Source organism: Scleropages formosus, chromosome 18 (genome assembly GCF_900964775.1).
Source record: "Scleropages formosus chromosome 18, fSclFor1.1, whole genome shotgun sequence".
In the NCBI taxonomy this organism is placed as follows: Eukaryota; Metazoa; Chordata; class Actinopteri; order Osteoglossiformes; family Osteoglossidae; genus Scleropages; species Scleropages formosus.
This window is the reverse complement of record NC_041823.1, coordinates 11,921,199-11,939,567: the sequence shown is the minus strand read 5'-3', so window position 1 is coordinate 11,939,567 and position 18,369 is coordinate 11,921,199. Positions and strand designations below refer to the sequence as shown.

General features: G+C 42.6%; 1 protein-coding gene across 2 annotated transcripts; it reads left to right on the top strand.

Annotated features, from left to right (window-relative positions):
- Window positions 1–1,656: 1,656 nt before the first annotated feature.
- abcb5 (ATP-binding cassette, sub-family B (MDR/TAP), member 5) lies at window positions 1,657–18,156 on the top strand. 2 transcript variants are annotated; one of them, XM_018740746.2, is made up of 29 exons: window positions 1,657–1,699; window positions 3,833–3,898; window positions 3,981–4,095; window positions 4,215–4,266; window positions 4,351–4,501; window positions 4,852–4,924; window positions 7,311–7,502; window positions 7,822–7,993; window positions 8,104–8,228; window positions 8,749–8,926; window positions 9,099–9,212; window positions 9,307–9,417; window positions 9,676–9,801; window positions 10,246–10,449; window positions 10,565–10,735; window positions 10,901–11,062; window positions 11,313–11,525; window positions 11,690–11,836; window positions 11,964–12,068; window positions 12,317–12,394; window positions 12,503–12,586; window positions 12,934–13,137; window positions 13,871–13,971; window positions 14,310–14,450; window positions 14,695–14,851; window positions 15,034–15,231; window positions 15,727–15,933; window positions 16,189–16,335; window positions 16,811–18,154. In XM_018740746.2, the coding sequence occupies exons 2-29, from the start codon at window positions 3,856–3,858 to the stop codon at window positions 17,006–17,008; spliced, it is 3,969 nt and encodes a 1,322-aa protein (XP_018596262.1). In that variant the 5' UTR covers window positions 1,657–1,699; window positions 3,833–3,855; the 3' UTR covers window positions 17,009–18,154. The 2 variants fall into 2 exon arrangements, with proteins under 2 accessions (XP_018596262.1, XP_018596263.1); XM_018740747.2 differs by lacking the exons at window positions 1,657–1,699; window positions 3,833–3,898; window positions 3,981–4,095; window positions 4,215–4,266 and adding an exon at window positions 5,933–6,024 and having other exon boundaries at window positions 4,421–4,501; window positions 16,811–18,156.
- The last annotated feature ends 213 nt before the right edge of the window (window positions 18,157–18,369 follow it).

The window sequence follows — 18,369 nt, the reverse complement described above, 5'->3', positions numbered from 1 at the left end:
TACTCCACAAACTGGGTAAAAATGTATAGTATATGAGATGCATAAAGTTTCTTAGTTTATTGGCCAGCCTCAGGGAAGTATTTTATGAATCTTATGCCCATTTATACCATGACTGATTGATGCTTAAGTAGTGAATCTAACAATTTGGATGGGGAATATTTTTTGTAATGGATGTTTTCATATGCAAGCCCATCTGGGTGGAGAATGCATAGGAAAATGAAGGGTTATAATGGGTGTTGTTAACCATCTTATATTTTGTTGGAACCCCACCCTATTAGTGCCAGTTAAGCAAGTGCAACCTGCTTGGGGAAGTAGATTTCTCAAGACTTCAGCAGTGGAAGTAAACTACACCTCAGCTCATCTTGACCTGTGCCTTACTAAACAAGTCACTCTACCTGCACGATAAGGGAGTCACGACAAAGGTACTGTGGGGTCACTGACAGTGGCATTCAAAGTTTAAAGTTTCTTTGAAAGCACACACACACACATTTTCTGAACCGCTTGTCCCATTTGGGGTCGCGGGGAGCCAGAGCCTAACCTGGCAAGACAGGGCATAAGGCTGGAGTGGGAGGGGACACACCCAGGACAGGACGCCAGTCTGTCGCAAGGCACCCCAAGCAGGACTCAAACCCCAGACCCACCAGAGAGCAGGACCAGGTCCAACCCACTGCGCCTCCGCACCCCCCTCTTTGAAAACAATGGGTGTAATAAACAATTATGACATGTGAGTCAACCATAAGAGTCTCCTTCCAGTATTTTATGTTGCTGGAATGCTGGGTAACACCTGGGTATGTTTTGGCTTTGGAGGGGTAGGTTTTTACTGTGTAAGGCTAAGTGACAGTTGCATCAGACAATCGGGTACAACACTGGACTGTGGTACAGTCATGGCTGAGACAAGTCATAGTGGAAATGTGGTCACTTCTCATTTGGCATCACCGCATGCTAGGGGTTGGTGCAGCCTAACGGAACATCGTATCCATACAGTTTCCCTTTTCTTTAGCAGAAAAAGTCATGGCACAGTCCAAACTATTATACGAGAACACTAAAACAGGGTTATAGACCTTAAGGAAATGTCTCAGACCACGTCATACCTGGTTTGACAGTTACCTGATGAACACTCTCGTCCGAGGTAATCCTGTGCAGAGGTCAAAAGGTTTTTTCATAACTCCATTTACAGTACTGATATTGTATGGGAAGAGCGGTTCAGAAAATATGTGTGTGTGTGTGTCTAGGTTGAAACGTTATCGAATGAAAAATATGTGCGCTTAATCTCAGAGTGAATCTAGTTATTGAAACTGCTTGACTGGAAGGTGGAGGGGTTCAAACGTTGCGTATTCCCAAAATATTGAAGTAATCCGTCTGGCTACAGAATCAGATTGCATTTTGAACATAACGATGATGATTCCGCTGACAGATTGCGAACGTTCCTGTACACAATAACATTCTTTCGGCAGTGTGTTCAGGGTTCGCGTGCCTTTCTCTGCCAACTTTTGTTTTGTCTGAATATTAATGCGCGGCGCTCCGCCCCTTAAAATAGGTGAGAAGGTAATGATGAGTAAAACCACGTTTAGCGCGGTGGGAAATGTGACGTCAGAGCCACCGCAGTAAAGATATAAAACGACAGCTCTACGAACAGCTTCAACGACTTCTGCACATCTGCTTGTCGAATACAATCTTTTCCTAGATGCCTACATTCTGCGTAAGTAGTTCAAACTAATTTCATATAGATGGAGAATATATGAAGTTAAATTTAATTACGCAAAGAAATATAGTTTAAAAATGTTAACGGCGTATGCTTATGCATGTACATTTTTTTGTATAAAAAATGTAAATAAACTATGTAATTGTAAAAAAAAATAAACTAAGTAATAAATTAATAAGTAATAAGTATAATAAGTAATAATACATAAATTAAACTAAGTAAATAAATGTAAATAAACTAAGTAACTATTAAACAAACGCTGTGTCTAAGTCCAGTTCAATCATGAACACAAACTCAGTACAGTTTAATCGAACTTCATGCATATCAAACAAATTTTACTGAAACCGCCCGGGTTCTGCGGAAATTTGTCAACCCAAATGCACATTTTTATTTTCTTTGTGTTATGAGGAAATAGGTGCTACATTTTCCGAGAAATTTCAACGAAATTTTTTTCAAACGAATGAGCACATTAACATTTCCCCCCCGGAAATACCTTCGTAAGTTTAGATTTGTTTCCATTAACTTAATTTGCATCCCCCTAAGGGTACAAATTCCAATGGGGCTGCAAAGAAATTTTTTCTCTGCCTAACTAGTGATTATCATGTAAAGCAGAAGTTACTTAAGGCTTGTGCATCTCTGCAGACTAAGGGTTTTCTCGAGTCTTGTTCAGTTATGTACATACATGATACATAGTGCTTTTTCATACGTTTATACATAATCAGACGCTTTTCTCCGAAGCGACTTCCAATGAACACTAGTCATCAGCTCATACCTGCATAGATTACTTATAATTACTCACTCTTCATTACACCAGCGAAAAGGTGTATCCACAATGGAATGTCGCATACCTGTCTCCACGTGAGGATCCGCTCTCAGGCGGGACACATGGCACAGGACACGCCTGTGCGCTTTTGCACGGACGGTAACGAGACACGCGGGAGCATTTTGCAAGAAAAGGGGGCGTGTCCATCCAGCAACTCCGCCTTCAAACACCGGGATAGATGAGCATGAAATATTTGAGCATCAACTTCAAATATAGAAACGCCCAACCAAGTGTGGTCAAACGGGAATGTCGGCGCGCTCATTACGCAGGCCTTTTATGTAAGATCACTTACAGCCAGACACGTGAACTTCTTAACCCTCGTTGATGTAATCTCACGTCGTGTAAAAGGCAAGGAAAGTTACACCATGATTATCTCTCATTTTTACACACAGTCGTGTAGGCGGCGAATATCTAAGATCTGCGCGTCGCTGGCTATTAAAGGGCATTTCGTGGAACTGCAGCTTTTGTTCAGTCCTTGAAATATCTACGATCCGACTTACAGATGCTTTTATCAGCGTCTAAATAGGATGCCGAATTGGCTGTTTTTAGACACTCGTTTTCAACTTGGTGGTGAAGCCGCATCTAGCGGCCGCCTGCGCGCCTTTCCATCCCTGAATTGATTTTTAGTGTCTACCTGTTACATGATGAACTGCGAATGTAATGGCATTGTCACCAAGGGGGTGCTTGGGCACTGGAGTAATAGTTCACATTTTGTCCCGCGTCAGTGTAATACCTCTAGTTTTTGGCAAATATGTGTGTGTGTGTGTGTGTGTGTGTGTGTGTGTGTGTGTGTGTGTGTGTGTGTGTGTGGGGGGGGGTCTTCAAACTGGGTACAGCTTCTCTTGATGCATCTTTCTTTATGAATGCAAAATATTGTATTGAATCTGAGAAATGAGGTTTAACTTAAAATCTGAGGGAAAGGGGGGGACGACCTTACAATGTGTCTTTGGTTTCTTTAGCCCGTGTCACTTTCATACTTTCCCTGAGTTTCATGAGAATATTAATCACACATCCTTATTCTCTGACTTAAGGTGCTGTGAAAACAGCAGACAGCTCACTCTGATGCTCTGCTGATTGGAGGTTTAAACTTAGCATTTGTACAGAGTTGGTTATAGAAGTTTTCTGCATCCTTTCGAAGTTATACTTTTTAAAGGTTTTTTTTTCCTTGCATTCAGATTTTTTGCAACAGTTTCTGAAACTTTCTAATTTCCGATGGCACTCTACTGAAAGGTTTTGCCTCCAGTTGTATTTCCAATTGCTCCTCACTCTGTGTTAATGTGGCTGCCATTACTTTTAATCAATTTTAGAATACTTGGAACATCAAGTGACAATGGGAGAAGACACATTCCCATCTCAAGCATTGGAGGGAGAGGGTAAGTGGGCATGCCCGGACCCCTTTGAAATTAGTCCGTGGGTAATGCGCATCTTTAAAATTCTCTTGGTTTTTGCTAATAGAAGTTTCTATGAATGAGTACACCAACCAGGCCTTTGAGGCTGATGAAATCCCCAAAGAGGATGAAAATAAGGACACCCCACCTGAGGAACCTACCCCCAAACGGGGACTGTTTAGGTAACAAGTAACCCTGTCCAGTGTACATTACATCTTTTGATATTTTGAAAATGCCAATCACTCATACTGCTTTTTTTTAGGGGGGTTGGTTAAACCTTATTTTCACTCATCTGTTTTAGGAAGAAAAAGAAACAGGAGGAACCTGCTAAAGCAGTTGGATTTTTCCAGCTGGTAAGAAAATGAATTCATAAATGCATTTATTTATTTATTTATTTATATTCTTAAGTCAGTCACCACAATGTTTGTATGCTTTAGTTCCGGTATGCCACATGCCTGGAGGTCTTCATGATGGTCGTGGGACTGCTCTGTGCTGCTGCACACGGTGTTGCTTTGCCACTGATGTGTGTGGTTTTTGGGCAGATGACAGACAGCTTTGTCGCAAGTGGACAGCAGTTAAATATTACAGGTGGGAAAATCCCTCTACAAACAAAGGTGTACACAGATGGCTTGACTTGAGCCCTAAAAGCCCCAGCTATCGAATGGCTAGAAAATTTTGTCAGTGCAGTGAGTCTTTGTCCAAAATTCCTTTTTTACATTTTTCACCTCTTTGCTAATTTTGATCATTCCAAAGATACAAAATCTGAGTTTTCATGTAGGCGAAGGATGTGGAAACAGTTTTTCAGGAAGAAAAGTATCTAAGGGATGTGTTGAGTTGGTGTCTAACTTTGAGTAGCAATTTGGTTTTATTGTTTCATTGTAAAGTTTTTCTTGCAATTAGCTCAAATTAATTAACTATTCCTCCTTCCTTTCCTTCAGGTAATCTCACCTCAGCAAACTCTGCAGAATGTGTTCCTATTCCTGGAGTAGATATCCAAGCTATGATGACCCAGTAAGCATTATTTATTTACATTTACTTTTATTCATTTAGCAGATGCTTTTCTCCAAAGTGACATACAGTACATCTGAGAGAATACAATTTGTACATTACATTACAAGAAAGAGACACAGTTGCGGATGTGTGATTCTTAAGTAAAATAAATTTCTTTCCACTTTATGCACCGATGTTCAACGCATGAGTAGGTGCATAAAACTCAGCATAAACAAATCCTGATCACCTTCCTACAATTTTTTTTTTTTTGAGATAAACAAACACTTACATACAATACAGGAGTAAAGGCTTATCTGGGCATGATCATAAAGTTATGGTGCATGAATGTTTACACCTTACATGAACTTAGATCATGGGCGAAGTGAGTCTGGAAGAGATAAGTTTTCAGACCCTTTTTAAATGTGGACAGAGTTTCAGCAGTTCTGGTGAGAGGGGGAGATCATTCCACCACAACAGAACCAGAACTGAGAACCTCTGTACTTTACCTTTCGTGCGCGGGACCACCAAACAGGCAGAAGAGCGAAGCCGTTTGGTTGGGATGTAGCAGTTGATCAAGTCTTTTAAATATCTGGGAGCAGTTCAATTAATGCATCTGTAGGCAAGAACCAGAATCTTAAATTTGATCTGGGAAGCTATGGGAACCCAGTGCAGAGAAACGAGTAGAGGAAATACATAGGAATGCATTGGCAAGTCAAACACAACTCATACAGCAGCGTTCTGTATCAGCTGTAGAAGTTTGATGGTAGTAGCGGGAAGGCCAGACAAGAGAGAAAGTTGCAGTAGTCCAGACGGGATGTCACCATGGCCTGGACAAGTAGTTGGGCAGCGTAAGTTGTGAGGTAAGGATGGATCCTGCAGATGTTATGCAGGATGTATCTGCAGGTTAGGGTTGTGGCTTCGATGTGCTGAGAGAAAGATACTCAAGTCTATTATTGCGCCCAGACTCTTAGCTGAGGGGGTAGGCAAAATGAGTGAGTTGTCCTGTTTGATCGAGAAATCGTGACATAGGTCGAGAAGAGCAGAGGACCCAGTACCAAGCCCTGTGGGACACCAGTTGAGAGAGGCAGAGGTGAAGAACGGGAGGTCCACCAGACCACTAGGTAGGATCTGTCAGATAGGTAGGACTCAAACCATCTTCAAACCATCAGAGTAGAATCTGGCGGTTGACAGTGTTGAATGCTGAAGACAGGTCGGAGCATAAGGACCAAGGAGAGGGAGGCGACTCTAACCAACTGGTAAGCATCAGATACTGCCAGGAGCGCTGTCTCTATCTATCTGACTATCCATCAAGGAGATGGTTCCGGGTGAGGAATTTAGATAGTGAGGGGGCGCAGTGGTGCAGTGGGTTGGACCGGATCCTGCTCTCCAGTGGGTCTGGGGTTCAAGTCCTGCTTGGGGTGCCTTGCGATGGACTGGCATCCTGTCCTGGGTGTGTCCCCTCCCTCTCCAGCCTTACGCCCTGTGTTGCTGGGTTAGGCTCTGGTTCCCTGCGACCCCGTACGGGACAAGCGGTTCAGACAGTGTGTGTGTGTGAGTTCAGAGAGTTGAGCACAGGCTGCCTGTTCTAGAGCTTTAGACAGGAAAGAGAGGTGGGAGAGTGGTCTGTAGTTTTGGTTGAGATCCAGGCAGGGTTTCTTTAACAGAGGTGAAATGAAAGCAGTTTTGAAGGCAGATGGGAAGCAGCCAGAGGAGAGCAAGGAGTTATCTTAGAGAGGGAGGTAAAGAGTAAAGAGTTGTGGGGAGATGGTCTGTAGGAGTGACGATGGAATTGGCTCAAGCGAGCAGGTGGTGGCTTTGTGTAATGCCAGGAGATTGGAGATTTCAGATTCAAAAGGTGGTTTGAATTTCGAGAGCGTGACTTCACAGGGAGGTCCAATGCAATCCAGGCAGGGTGATGCTGAGAACTTGTCCGTGATTGCATTGACTGTCTCTGAAAAACAAACTACAGTCAACAGCAGTGAGAGAAGGAGGAGGAGGAGGCGGCGAAGGACACAGAACGGATGAGAAAGTGGCAAAGACTCTGTGTGGTTTTTTAGTTGCAGACTGTATTTTGTTGTGGAAGAAGGTAATTTTAGCTGAGAAAACAGAGTGAAAAGTAGCTGAGTTGTTTGTAGACATCCAGGTTGTGCAAGTCTTGGATTTTTGCCATTGTCACTCTGCAGCCCGGAGTTTGGTCCTGTTAGCACGTAATGTATCAGTCAGCCATGGGGTGGCACTGGGGCGTGCTGATCTGGAAGATAGTGGACAGAGAGTCATGTATGCAGTTGTCTGGTATTACTTATTTGATGTATCACTTTTTTCAATCAGTTAGCTTCAGATTAAAGTGTTTAATGACTTGTATAAAATCCTTCTCAACACAAAGTGAACTGAGAATTTCTCTTTACAGGCATGCCTATTACTTTGTGGGAATTGGAGCAGCAGTACTAGTTCTCGCAACCTTCCAGGTCATGATGTTTTTCTTGACAGCCACCAAACAGACCAAAAGAATTCGTGAAAAATACTTCCATGCAATTCTCCACCAGCAAATGGAATGGTTTGACACACATCAGATTGGAGTGCTGATAACTAGGCTGACAGAGTAAGTCTGTTGTGGCCATTGAGTTCATGCTAAGTGGGCTGGTGCTACTGTATTTATAAGACTGCAACAAGAAATCAGCAAGCTGCTAAGTTCAGAAAGTAGATGCACTGGTCTAAATTCTAACCATTTAGATAGTAAGTTGCCATATATCCAGGACTTGTTAGTTTGTATTGTGTTCTAGGATTAGTTTTAATTTACATTAAATTGCACCTCTGCTTATCAATATGTACTGCATTGTATTACTGCATTTCTCTTCACTGCAAACTTGAGCTATGAGGAGTTGCATTTTTCTAATGTGAAATTGTTAAATTGCTTTTAGTGACATCAATACAATTAATGATGGACTCGGGGACAAGATCTGCATTTTTACCCAGTTCTTCTGCACCTTTATTACGGGATTCGTCATTGGCTTTGTCAAAGGCTGGAAACTGACGCTTGTTATCCTTTCAGTCAGCCCTCTCCTTGCAGGGTCTGCTGCAGTTTGGTCTAAGGTAAGAATAAATCCAGGTCTAGCAATATTTGACAAAACATCTTGAATATAGGAGTTTTGGAGTCAAATCTTCAATTCCACATGCATTTCTTAGTCAATCTGTTTGTTCAGGTTCTTGCTGCACTAACCAGTAAGGAGCTTACAGCATATGCCAAAGCAGGAGCAGTAGCTGAGGAAATCCTTGTGGCCATCAGGACAGTTGTGGCTTTCAATGGACAGAAAAAAGCTGTAGAGAAGTACGTTTCTTGATCTGCATATTTCATACAGCACTTGGTGGCTGAGATGTTAAACCAAGAAACCTTTTACCATGATGAACTCCTGTATACCACTGAGTACTCTTCCTGAATGAGTTCAGGGCACATCCTTAACTGAAGGGCAGTAGGCCATTGCTTGCTGCTTCAGACTGAAACATAGCCCTACTCACTGCATTACCTAGTAACCCTCTGTCAGAGCTCACATTATAAGAACTAGTTTGTCTGTAAGAACATTATTGGCATTAAGCTTGATCTTACCATAAAGATTTAACTACTTTTTATACAAGGACCACAGATAGAAATGCGCAACTCACTTTAGCAGTTTTTACTTAAGAGGATGTTCTGCTCCAAACCATGTATATACGTGTGGTCTTCATGTTGTGGTTAAATCAATGACAACTTGATCCAGCTGCCTCTAAAGCATAATGATACATTCAGTTTCCAGTATCTTATATTCTGTTCTGTAGCAAGCACTAACTTTTTTTTCCCCCTCTTCTTTAAGATACAAGATTAATTTGGAAGAAGCTAAACGGTTTGGTGTGAAAAAATCCGTCACAACCAACGTGTCAATGGGTTTTACTCAGTTTGTCATATTCGGAACATATGCTCTGGCATTTTGGTACGGAACAAAGCTTTCTGTAGATGAACCAGAAAACTACTCCATCGGACGGGTAATCACGGTAAGCAGTGATTGTTCACACACAACCTGAATAGTTTACTTCTGCTCTTTTCCTATTGGCAGATTATATATGGCATTAAATTTTCAGTTTTAATTTTTTTAGTGTTGGATTGCTTGCAGGTATATGGGACAAGCGGTTCAGAAATTGTGTGTGTGTGTGTGTATCCTTGCAGGTATTCTTCTGTGTGATGATTGGTGCATTCTCCTTGGGTCAAGGAGCTCCAAACTTGGAGAGTGTAGCCAAGGCTCGGGGGGCAGCTTATGAAATCTTCAACACCATTGACATGGTACTACCATTAAATGAGTATTTCAACAGTTGGGTCTTTTTAATCTGAATGGTAAGGTTGTGTCCTTCTGAATAATCGATTCTTTGCATTGCAGCCTCGTCCAATTGACAGTAGTTCAACGGAAGGCTACAAGCCTGATTCTGTGAAAGGAGATATTGAATTCAAGAATGTGCATTTCAGTTACCCTTCCAGAAAGGAAATAAAAGTAGGTCATGTGTTTGGTATATCCCCCCCACCCCAAGAGTTTTAGATTTCTTATAATCTGAAAACAAGGCCTGCTACCTGAAGGATGCACTCTTGGAATTAGACAACATTAGAGTTGCAGTTACAATAAATTTAAACTATTCATGCTTAAGATGGCATAGTGGTTGAAGACAAGGTGTGAATTCCAGCAACTTTTTTTGTGCAAGATTCTAAGTTTGTTAAAATGCTAAATAAAGTGAATCTCTGGATTCCCTGCTAGATCCTCAAGGGTGTAAATCTGATGATCCCTAACGGAAAGACCATTGCTTTGGTTGGAGCCAGTGGTTGTGGAAAAAGCACAACCATTCAACTTCTGCAGCGCTTCTATGACCCAGATGCAGGAGAGGTGAGAATATCAGCCCTTCATAAAAACAAATCTGGTCTTGCTCCGGAGGGGGCGCGGTGGCGCAGTGGGTTAGACCACAGTCCTGCTCTCCGGTGGGTCTGGGGTTTGAGTCCTGCTTAGGGTGCCTTGCGGTGGACTGGCGTCCTGTCCTGGGTGTGTCCCCTCCCTCCCTCCCTCCCCCTCTGGCCTTATGCCCTGTGTTACTGGGTTAGGCTCTGGTTCCCTGTGACCCTGTGTGTGTGTGTGTGTGTGTGTGTGTGTGTGTGTGTGTGTGTGTGTGTGTGTGTGTGTGTGTGTGTGGTCTTGCTCCTTGCCCAACAAATAACATAAACAAATTGCTGGGCAACATCTGAATATTACCCATGTATTGCCAAATTGCAACGAATTTTCCCAGCTCAGCCTTTCATTCTTGATCAGGCGTTCCTTTCTACTGCATAATCATAGATCACCTTGGATGGCCATGACATCCGCACGCTCAACGTGAAGTGGTTGAGAGAGCACATCGGCATTGTCAGCCAAGAGCCCATACTGTTCGGCACAACAATTGCGGAAAACATCCGCTACGGCAGGGAGGATGCCACCGATGAGGACATTGAGCGTGCTGTGAGGGAGGCCAATGCCTACGAGTTCATATCCAGACTCCCTGATGTGAGTTCTTAAAACTTGTTATGGTAGCACAGATGACAGGGCTATATGCATGTGTCTTTGTGATGTTTTTTGTGTATCCAGTAGACATTTTGTCCTGTGTTGCTGAATAATGCAGAAGCTGAACACGATGGTGGGGGAGCGCGGAGCCCAGCTTAGTGGAGGGCAGAAACAGCGGATTGCTATCGCCAGGGCTCTGGTGAAGAATCCCAAAATCCTCCTGCTGGATGAGGCCACCTCTGCTCTGGACACTCAGAGTGAGTCCATTGTGCAGGCTGCCCTGGACAAGGTAGGACTAAAGGAACAGCACCTCAGTAAGCTTTCAGCTGTGCTTTTGCTCAGGAAGGAGCAATAAATGTAATTGTTCCAGAGTTAAAATCCAATCGGGATGATGCGTGTAGAGCTGTGCAAAACTTCTGTATCATGATAGCTAATCCAAAATTGTTGTTCGAAGGCACGCGCTGGCCGGACTACAATTGTGATAGCTCACCGTCTGTCAACGATCAGGACAGCTGATGTGATTGCTGGCTTCAGTAATGGAGTTGTGACTGAACAAGGAACCCACAGTGAACTCATGGCCTTGAAGGGGATCTACTACTCACTAGTCATGCAGCAAGTAGGCCCTAAAATGAAACCTGTCATTTAATTTGGTATAATTTTTTATTCAAAGAATGACACTTTCAGCAAATTGTGCTGGGAGATGGTCATCCATTGAATTGTTTTGATACTGCAGTAATCCATGACATTCATAATGTTGAAGCCAGGAGACAGTAAATAACTTTTGAAATATAAGTTTATTTTGTCAGCTCTCCACTTTAATACCAATGGCGTTATACATCAGAACTCTGCACTGTTTAAATCTTCAGACATCAGGTAAACTGGAAGATATTCAAGAACTGAGTGACGGCAGCTCCAGTGAGGCCTCGGAAGGCTCCGAGGAAAGTGAGTCTGAGGTGGAGCAGAACCAGAACACAGAAGGACTCAGTGGGTTCCAGAGGAGCTCTTTCAGGCGTAGCCGCAGCATCCGCCGAAGGTCCTCCAGAAGGAAGAAGAAAGTCAAGAAGTCTGCAGATATGAATGTATGAAAGTGCACATGGCACAACTTTAAAGCCAGTTTATAGGGAATCTGCATGTATAAAGTCAGATTACCAAGGTTGTCCAGTTCTTGTCTTTCTGAAACTTATTTTATTTCCCTTTTCAATGTTCCTGTCTTAAGTGACTTCATTTTGCTAATTTCTCTCAGGAAGAACAATTGCCAGATGTGTCCTTCTCAAAAATCCTGGCTTTGAACAAACCAGAATGGCCGTATTTGGTGGTTGGAACGATCGCTAGTATCATTGGTGGAGCAGTCTACCCCTGCGTTGCCATCATCTTTGCAAAAATCATTGGTGTAAGTAAATGAACGGCGATGTATCATCACAGCAGCATATGAGAAGGAGCTTCAGGGCTTTAGGGTTCATGCTTTTCTTCGTCTGAGCTGCTTTCTTGGGAAAATAATTAGAGCACTGTTATTTCAGGTCTTTGCTGAAGTGGATCCGGAGGTGAAGAGGCAGAAAACCTTGATGTTTTCATTGCTTTTCCTTCTCATCGGAGTAGTCGCATTTGTGACCTACTTTCTGCAGGTTGTCCCAATACTTTGGGTTAGGTTTTGGTATGAGGTGCAGTGTTTTGGAATTTAGTTTTCAACAAGACTGTATATCCTTCTTGTAACTAAAGCTGTAGTATACATTTAAGAGCATCTATATAAACACCATATTCTCATTCCCGTTCACTATATTTCCTCAATTCCTGCATTTTGTTACTTAAATGCCAAGCCCAGAAATCACATTCCAATTTAACGTAATCCCAGAAAACATCTTTTTCTCTACAGGGTTATATGTTTGGTAAATCTGGAGAGATTCTTACAATGAGATTGCGATCCCAGTCTTTCCAAGCCATACTGAGGCAGGTACGGTACCACCCTCTCATATACATCCAACACTGTCAGCTCTGACAGTTGTTAGAGTTGTGGCTGAACCTGCAGTCCTAAACACTAAATTGGTGTTCTCCACTGCAGGACATTGGCTGGTTTGATGACAGCAACAATGCTGTAGGAGTTTTAACAACAAAACTGGCCACGGATGCATCACTGGTCAAAGGGGTAAACACAAGTTGCTACTCTACACAACTGGAGCCTGGGATCATGCTAAATATTAACTGAAAAGTTAACTGCGTTGTATAAGTTGAAGTACATTTTTACTCCTCCTAGCTGTATATTGTTCGCTGACATACCCCTAGTTGAGTAACTTGAGAGCATAAGCACAGCACTGACTTGAATGCACTGCAATTTTTTCAGTTATTTCCTTTGTGCCAGTTACTTTGAAGCAACTTTAGGGCTGAAACTCATTTCATCCTGGTTAACTTCTTGACCTGGATTATAGCTCAAGAGTTTGCATGTGTATTGTCTATGTTTTGAATAATGAGGTGCTATGTTGTCTTGTCTTCTAGGCTACGGGATCCAGACTTGGCCTGAGCGCAAACTCAATATGTGCACTCCTTATTGCCATTATTGTGGCCTTCTGCTTCTGCTGGCAGCTCACACTCCTCATCCTTGCTTGCGTACCTTTTCTTACTATGGCCAACTATATCAAGGTGAAGTCCACTGCTGGGCACGCGTCACAGGACCAGAATGCTCTGGAACTTTCTGGAAAGGTATGGCCAGCCACAGAATGATGCTCAGGCAAAATGCAGAGGAAAATGCTTTTTAATGTGCCAAGTGAGAGTACCAAAAAGTCAACCATTTCAAACATGATGAACATGTCAAAAGTGGCTTTTATTTAAGGAATGTGGCAAATGCATATCATATGCAGTAACTAATTTTACTAAAACTGAGCAACTCAGACCTATGTCAGTCAGTTTGCTATTACCAGACTGATATGCTTGATTCAGTTAGGCCTGAGGTTCTGACCATTCAGTGGCATCACGTGGTCGTAAAAAACTTTAGTGGCAAGATTACTTTGGTGGGTACTTTCCAAAAGACTTTATTCCTCTACAAAAACTCATCTAAGGATGTGGTTTTTTTTTAAATATATTTCCATTAAGGAGGGGTGCTGTGGCATGGCAGGTTTGGTCTGTGCCTGCTCTCTGGTGGGTCTGGGGTTCCAGTCCCGCTTGGGGGTGTCCTGTGCCGGGCTGGCGTCCTATCCTGGGCATGTCCTCTCCACCTCCAGCCCTGCGCCCTGTGTTGCCGGGTTGGGCTTCACTTGGGATAAGCGCCTTCAGTCAATGTGTGTGTGTGTGCGTGTGCAAATTTCCATTAAGTATTTTGCCCTCAGCAGTGACTGTCTCAAAGCCAGCACCCAAGGTTTTCAGCTGACTCATCTCAAGTTTCCAAGCAATGGAGTCAGCTGTAATACTGGGTAACACTAATTTGTGTCATCTTCAGATATCCACGGAGACGGTTGAAAACTTCCGAACAGTCGTGGCCTTAACAAGAGAAGATATATTTTTCCACAAGTTTACAGATAGCTTGAGCGAACCATATAGGTAATCTCTTCACCTATGCATCACATGTACGACACACCATCTGAGTATTGTCACAGAATGGAACTTTGCTGTCTCACTCTGACATCAGATATGAATAAATTGAACCTATTGGTAGTTTGCAAACATTTACCAGTTCCTTGACACTTCCTCATCCAAATGCAGAAGTGCCTAGATCTTAACGGTGGAGACTTGGCCTAAATCTACATTTAAACAAACCTTTCTTATACATATAATGGTTTTTTTTGCAAATTAAATGGGGTATTCATGTTTGAGACACTACATTTTTTTTAGCGGTAACATTGCATATGAAATATAACAAATTACCTCTTCACTTTCAGGTCTGCCCTATGTAAGGCACCCATCTATGGACTGACTTATTCCTTTTCTCAAGCCATCCCATACTTTGTCAACGCTGCCATTTTCCGATTTGGCGCTTGGCTCATAGCATACTGTTACACCCAGTTTGAAAATGTTTTCCTGTAAGTACTTGGATGGGCAGAATGCTCCAAAAATAACATTGAGTGACATGGATTTGAATCCTGATGTGTGGTACTGCACGGTTCACTACCTGCTACTGCAGTAGAGCCCCAGAACGCTTGTTCAAATTACTCCAGTAAACGTACCCAGCAGTATAAACTGAATGCCTTGGATTAATTATGTAAGTAATGCGGTCTCTTCCGGAGTTTGATGTTGGTTAAATTTCTGAATCCTGTTTCCTTGTAGAGTGTTCTCCGTGATTATCTTTGCTGCTATGAGCATTGGACAGTCCTCATCCTTTGCCCCAGATTTTGCCAAAGCAAAAACATCTGCTCAGAGAATACTAGCCCTCCTAGAGAAGAAACCAGAGATCGACATCTGCAGCGAGAAAGGAGAGAAGCCAGTGAGTAGTGGAGCAAGTCCTTGTCATTTTTAGTCCCTTTTTGTACTATATAAACTAATCAATTGTCTTTTTATTGTAAGCAGGGATTACAGTATTTCTTTGCATACATCAAAACATTATTCCTGAGATCATTATTCCTGAATTTGGCTTTCAACTCCCCACCCCCACTTCCCAAAAACCAGTCAAACTGTTCAGGAAACATTGAGTTCCGCGACGTCCACTTTGCATACCCGACCAGGAAGAACGTAAGCGTCCTGCAGGGTCTGAATGTATCTGTGAGCCCGGGCCAGACACTGGCGCTGGTTGGGGGCAGCGGTTGCGGGAAGAGCACAACCATCCAGCTGTTGGAGCGTTTCTACGATGCAGCTACTGGACATGTGGTGAGGACCTCAAATCCCAGGCCAGAACATGAAACAGCCCTGCAGTCTGGTGTGTCAGTAAGATGATGAAAGCTTGCATGTGACAAATCAACTTCAGTACCAACTCATGTACAGAGCTGATTAAGTTTTCAAACACCCCCTTGGACTTTTTGCACATTTGTGACAGCTCGGAACCATGATGTATGTAACTAAATTTTTTTCCACTCATCAACACAAAGTACTGCAAACAAAGGCAGACAGTTTACTAAAGTAGAAGTCAGAAAATTGAATTTGTTACTGTTCACCCCTTTACTGTAATGTACTTAAATGACCAACGAACTCTGCTCTGAAAGTCACATAGTTATCCACTTGTGGTTTTGGCGTAAAACCACGGACCCAGTTTCTGTTTGTGTTTTCATCTGGTTGTTTACTGGGATGCTGATGTAAAAGGCAATATACATGCATATTATGTATGATACCACTTAATTTCCTCCCCTATGTCATCCTCCATTCCAGTACGTGGACGGACATGAAGCGGAGGGCCTGAATTTAGCCTGGCTCCGCTCCCAACTTGGCCTAGTGTCCCAGGAACCCATTCTTTTCGACTGCTCCATTGCTGAGAACATCCAGTATGGCGATACCAGCCGTGAGATCTCCCAGCACGAGATTGAGGAAGCTGCTAAGAATGCCAATATCCATAACTTTATCTTGGGTCTCCCAGAGGTATGTAGGGGGTCACTTGGTGTGAGGTTCAGAAGGTATCTTGGACTTCTGAGTAGATGTTTGTCAGAATGGCAGTCTGACATTGTGGTTGGCACATAAAAATATTTAACAGTTCATGCAGTATGTCTAAGCTAATCTGGCAAAACTAAAACTAAGGGAGCACTGCAAACAAAATCTCATTGAATTGCTATTTATTCTGGAAGCAGTTCACCTTTATCCGTAGGAGTTAATTATACTTGCAAAATCTGCTAACAGAAATACAACACCAGAGTAGGGGACAAGGGCACCCAGCTGTCTGGAGGGCAGAAGCAGAGGATTGCCATCGCACGGGCGCTGGTGCGCAAGCCCAGAGTGCTGCTGCTGGACGAGGCCACCTCTGCACTGGACACAGAGAGCGAGAAGGTCAGTGAGCACCATCAGCGTGACCTTTACAGCGGGTTTGCAGTTACTTCTGCAAAGTTTAAACACTGCGTAAATGACTTAATGCTTGTTTAATGTATTTTGATGGGTAATAACTGGAACCTGTGTAGTCACTGGTCATGTTGCTGTAGAGTTCATAAAGATCCCAGTTGCCTTATGCGACTTCAGATATTCCCTCTTCCTTTTAAGACACTCTAGTTCGTCCCCTTGCAAATGCAGGCAGCAGGTAGTGTAGAGGTCAGAGCAACCACCCAACACACTTGAAAAACCCAGGTTTGAATCATCATTTGCTTTACTACCCTCGAGTAAGGTGCTTACTCTGAATTGCCCCAGTGAAAATGACCCACGTGTGGGAATAATGTGAAGGTACTTCCAAATATTTATTGAAGTTGCTTTGGAGAAAAGCATCAAATATATGAATGTAAAACAAAAAGCTTGTGTGTGTCCAAATCACCAGATTGTGCAGCAAGCCCTCGATGAGGCACGAGTCGGCCGCACCAGCATTGTCATCGCCCACCGGCTGTCCACAATCCGGAATGCCGACATTATAGCAGTCATCCAGCATGGGAAGGTGATTGAGCAAGGCACCCACAACGAACTGATGGCTAAGCAGGGTGCCTATTATGCCCTGGTCAATGCACAGGTGTCTCACTAAAGGAAAGTCTCAATCCTATTGAGGTGTTCCAGGAGAAACTACAATATTACACCTATATTTGCCTTGTGTTACTATGCAGTTCCTACTGATGTAAGCTGTTACAATAAATAGTGCACTTTGTTTAGTAATGCTACCTCCTGCTTCGAACTTTTTACTGTGGGTTACATAGAACCCTGATATTTAGTGCTTAATGCATCTTCTAGCAGTAACCTGTTTAAATCTGGTTTGGGATTAGTAACGTGAGCAAGGACTACAGTGACCTGAATGCACTCAGCCACAGGACTGTTTCATAGTACTGGGTACAGCTCCACAGTTTAAGTACAGGTTTTTTTTAATAGCTTTTATAAACTTTTATTTTTCCCTCCATTGTGCATAACATTTACAGCAAAAGGTCTAAACTTTGTATGCATTTTATTTGTCTATAATTTTTATTTCTTGATTTTTAGCAATGCCATTGTCCTGTGGATAAGTAACCCATGTATTTACACTCAACCATTGCATGTAATATGAGCCTTTCGAGCAAGAGAGCAATGGGGCTCAACACCAGCCCCTCTTTCTCCCCCCCATAACAAAAAGAGCAATCCATGACGGTCAACATTGTAGATGTTACTTGCGGTACACTTATACATTGGAATTTTGATGTAAGTTATAGATTACAACTGTACACTTGTCACATGTACACACCTGTACCTGCTGTATTTTCACCCTTTTACTGTATAAGTAAATTCTTTAACTTGTGAACCTTAACTTTATGACTAAAACTAAATGTTACAGTATGTTTAAACCTTATAGGACTCGAAGTATTGCAGTATTTAGATATTTGTCTTGTTTTTAATAAATCTGGAATGATCCAGATTCACTCTTCTTGAGCAGGTATAAAGATCCTGGATTTTCCTGAGCTGCAAATAATACTTTCAGGTTTCTTTTATCTGTAACGTTTCAAGATGCTGCCGACTGCTTAATAATTTTTTTTTTTTTTTTATATTTTATATGCATATGATCTTTCTCCATGTTTCTTATTCCTGCAAAACCATTTTTGTGTATGCTGGTATTTGTGCCAATAAGCTAAACTATAATGTTTCCTAGTTTTCTGTAAAGTGAATGTTGCCTTGTACAATTAGAATTCACAGTATGAGAATGTTATCCACTTAAAGCAAAGTTAAGTATTAATGTTTCTTCCGTGTACAGTTTAATAAAGTGGCAAATTTTTGTGAGCTGTGTTTCTACGTAAAGTGAGTGATGAACCCTGTGGAAAGACGCTCGGCAGTATGAACACACGGGGGCGCTGTTTGCCCACGACTGCGCCGCAACGCCACCATGTGCGCAACGTTCCCATCTGTATCCGTGATGCTCGCCGTTTC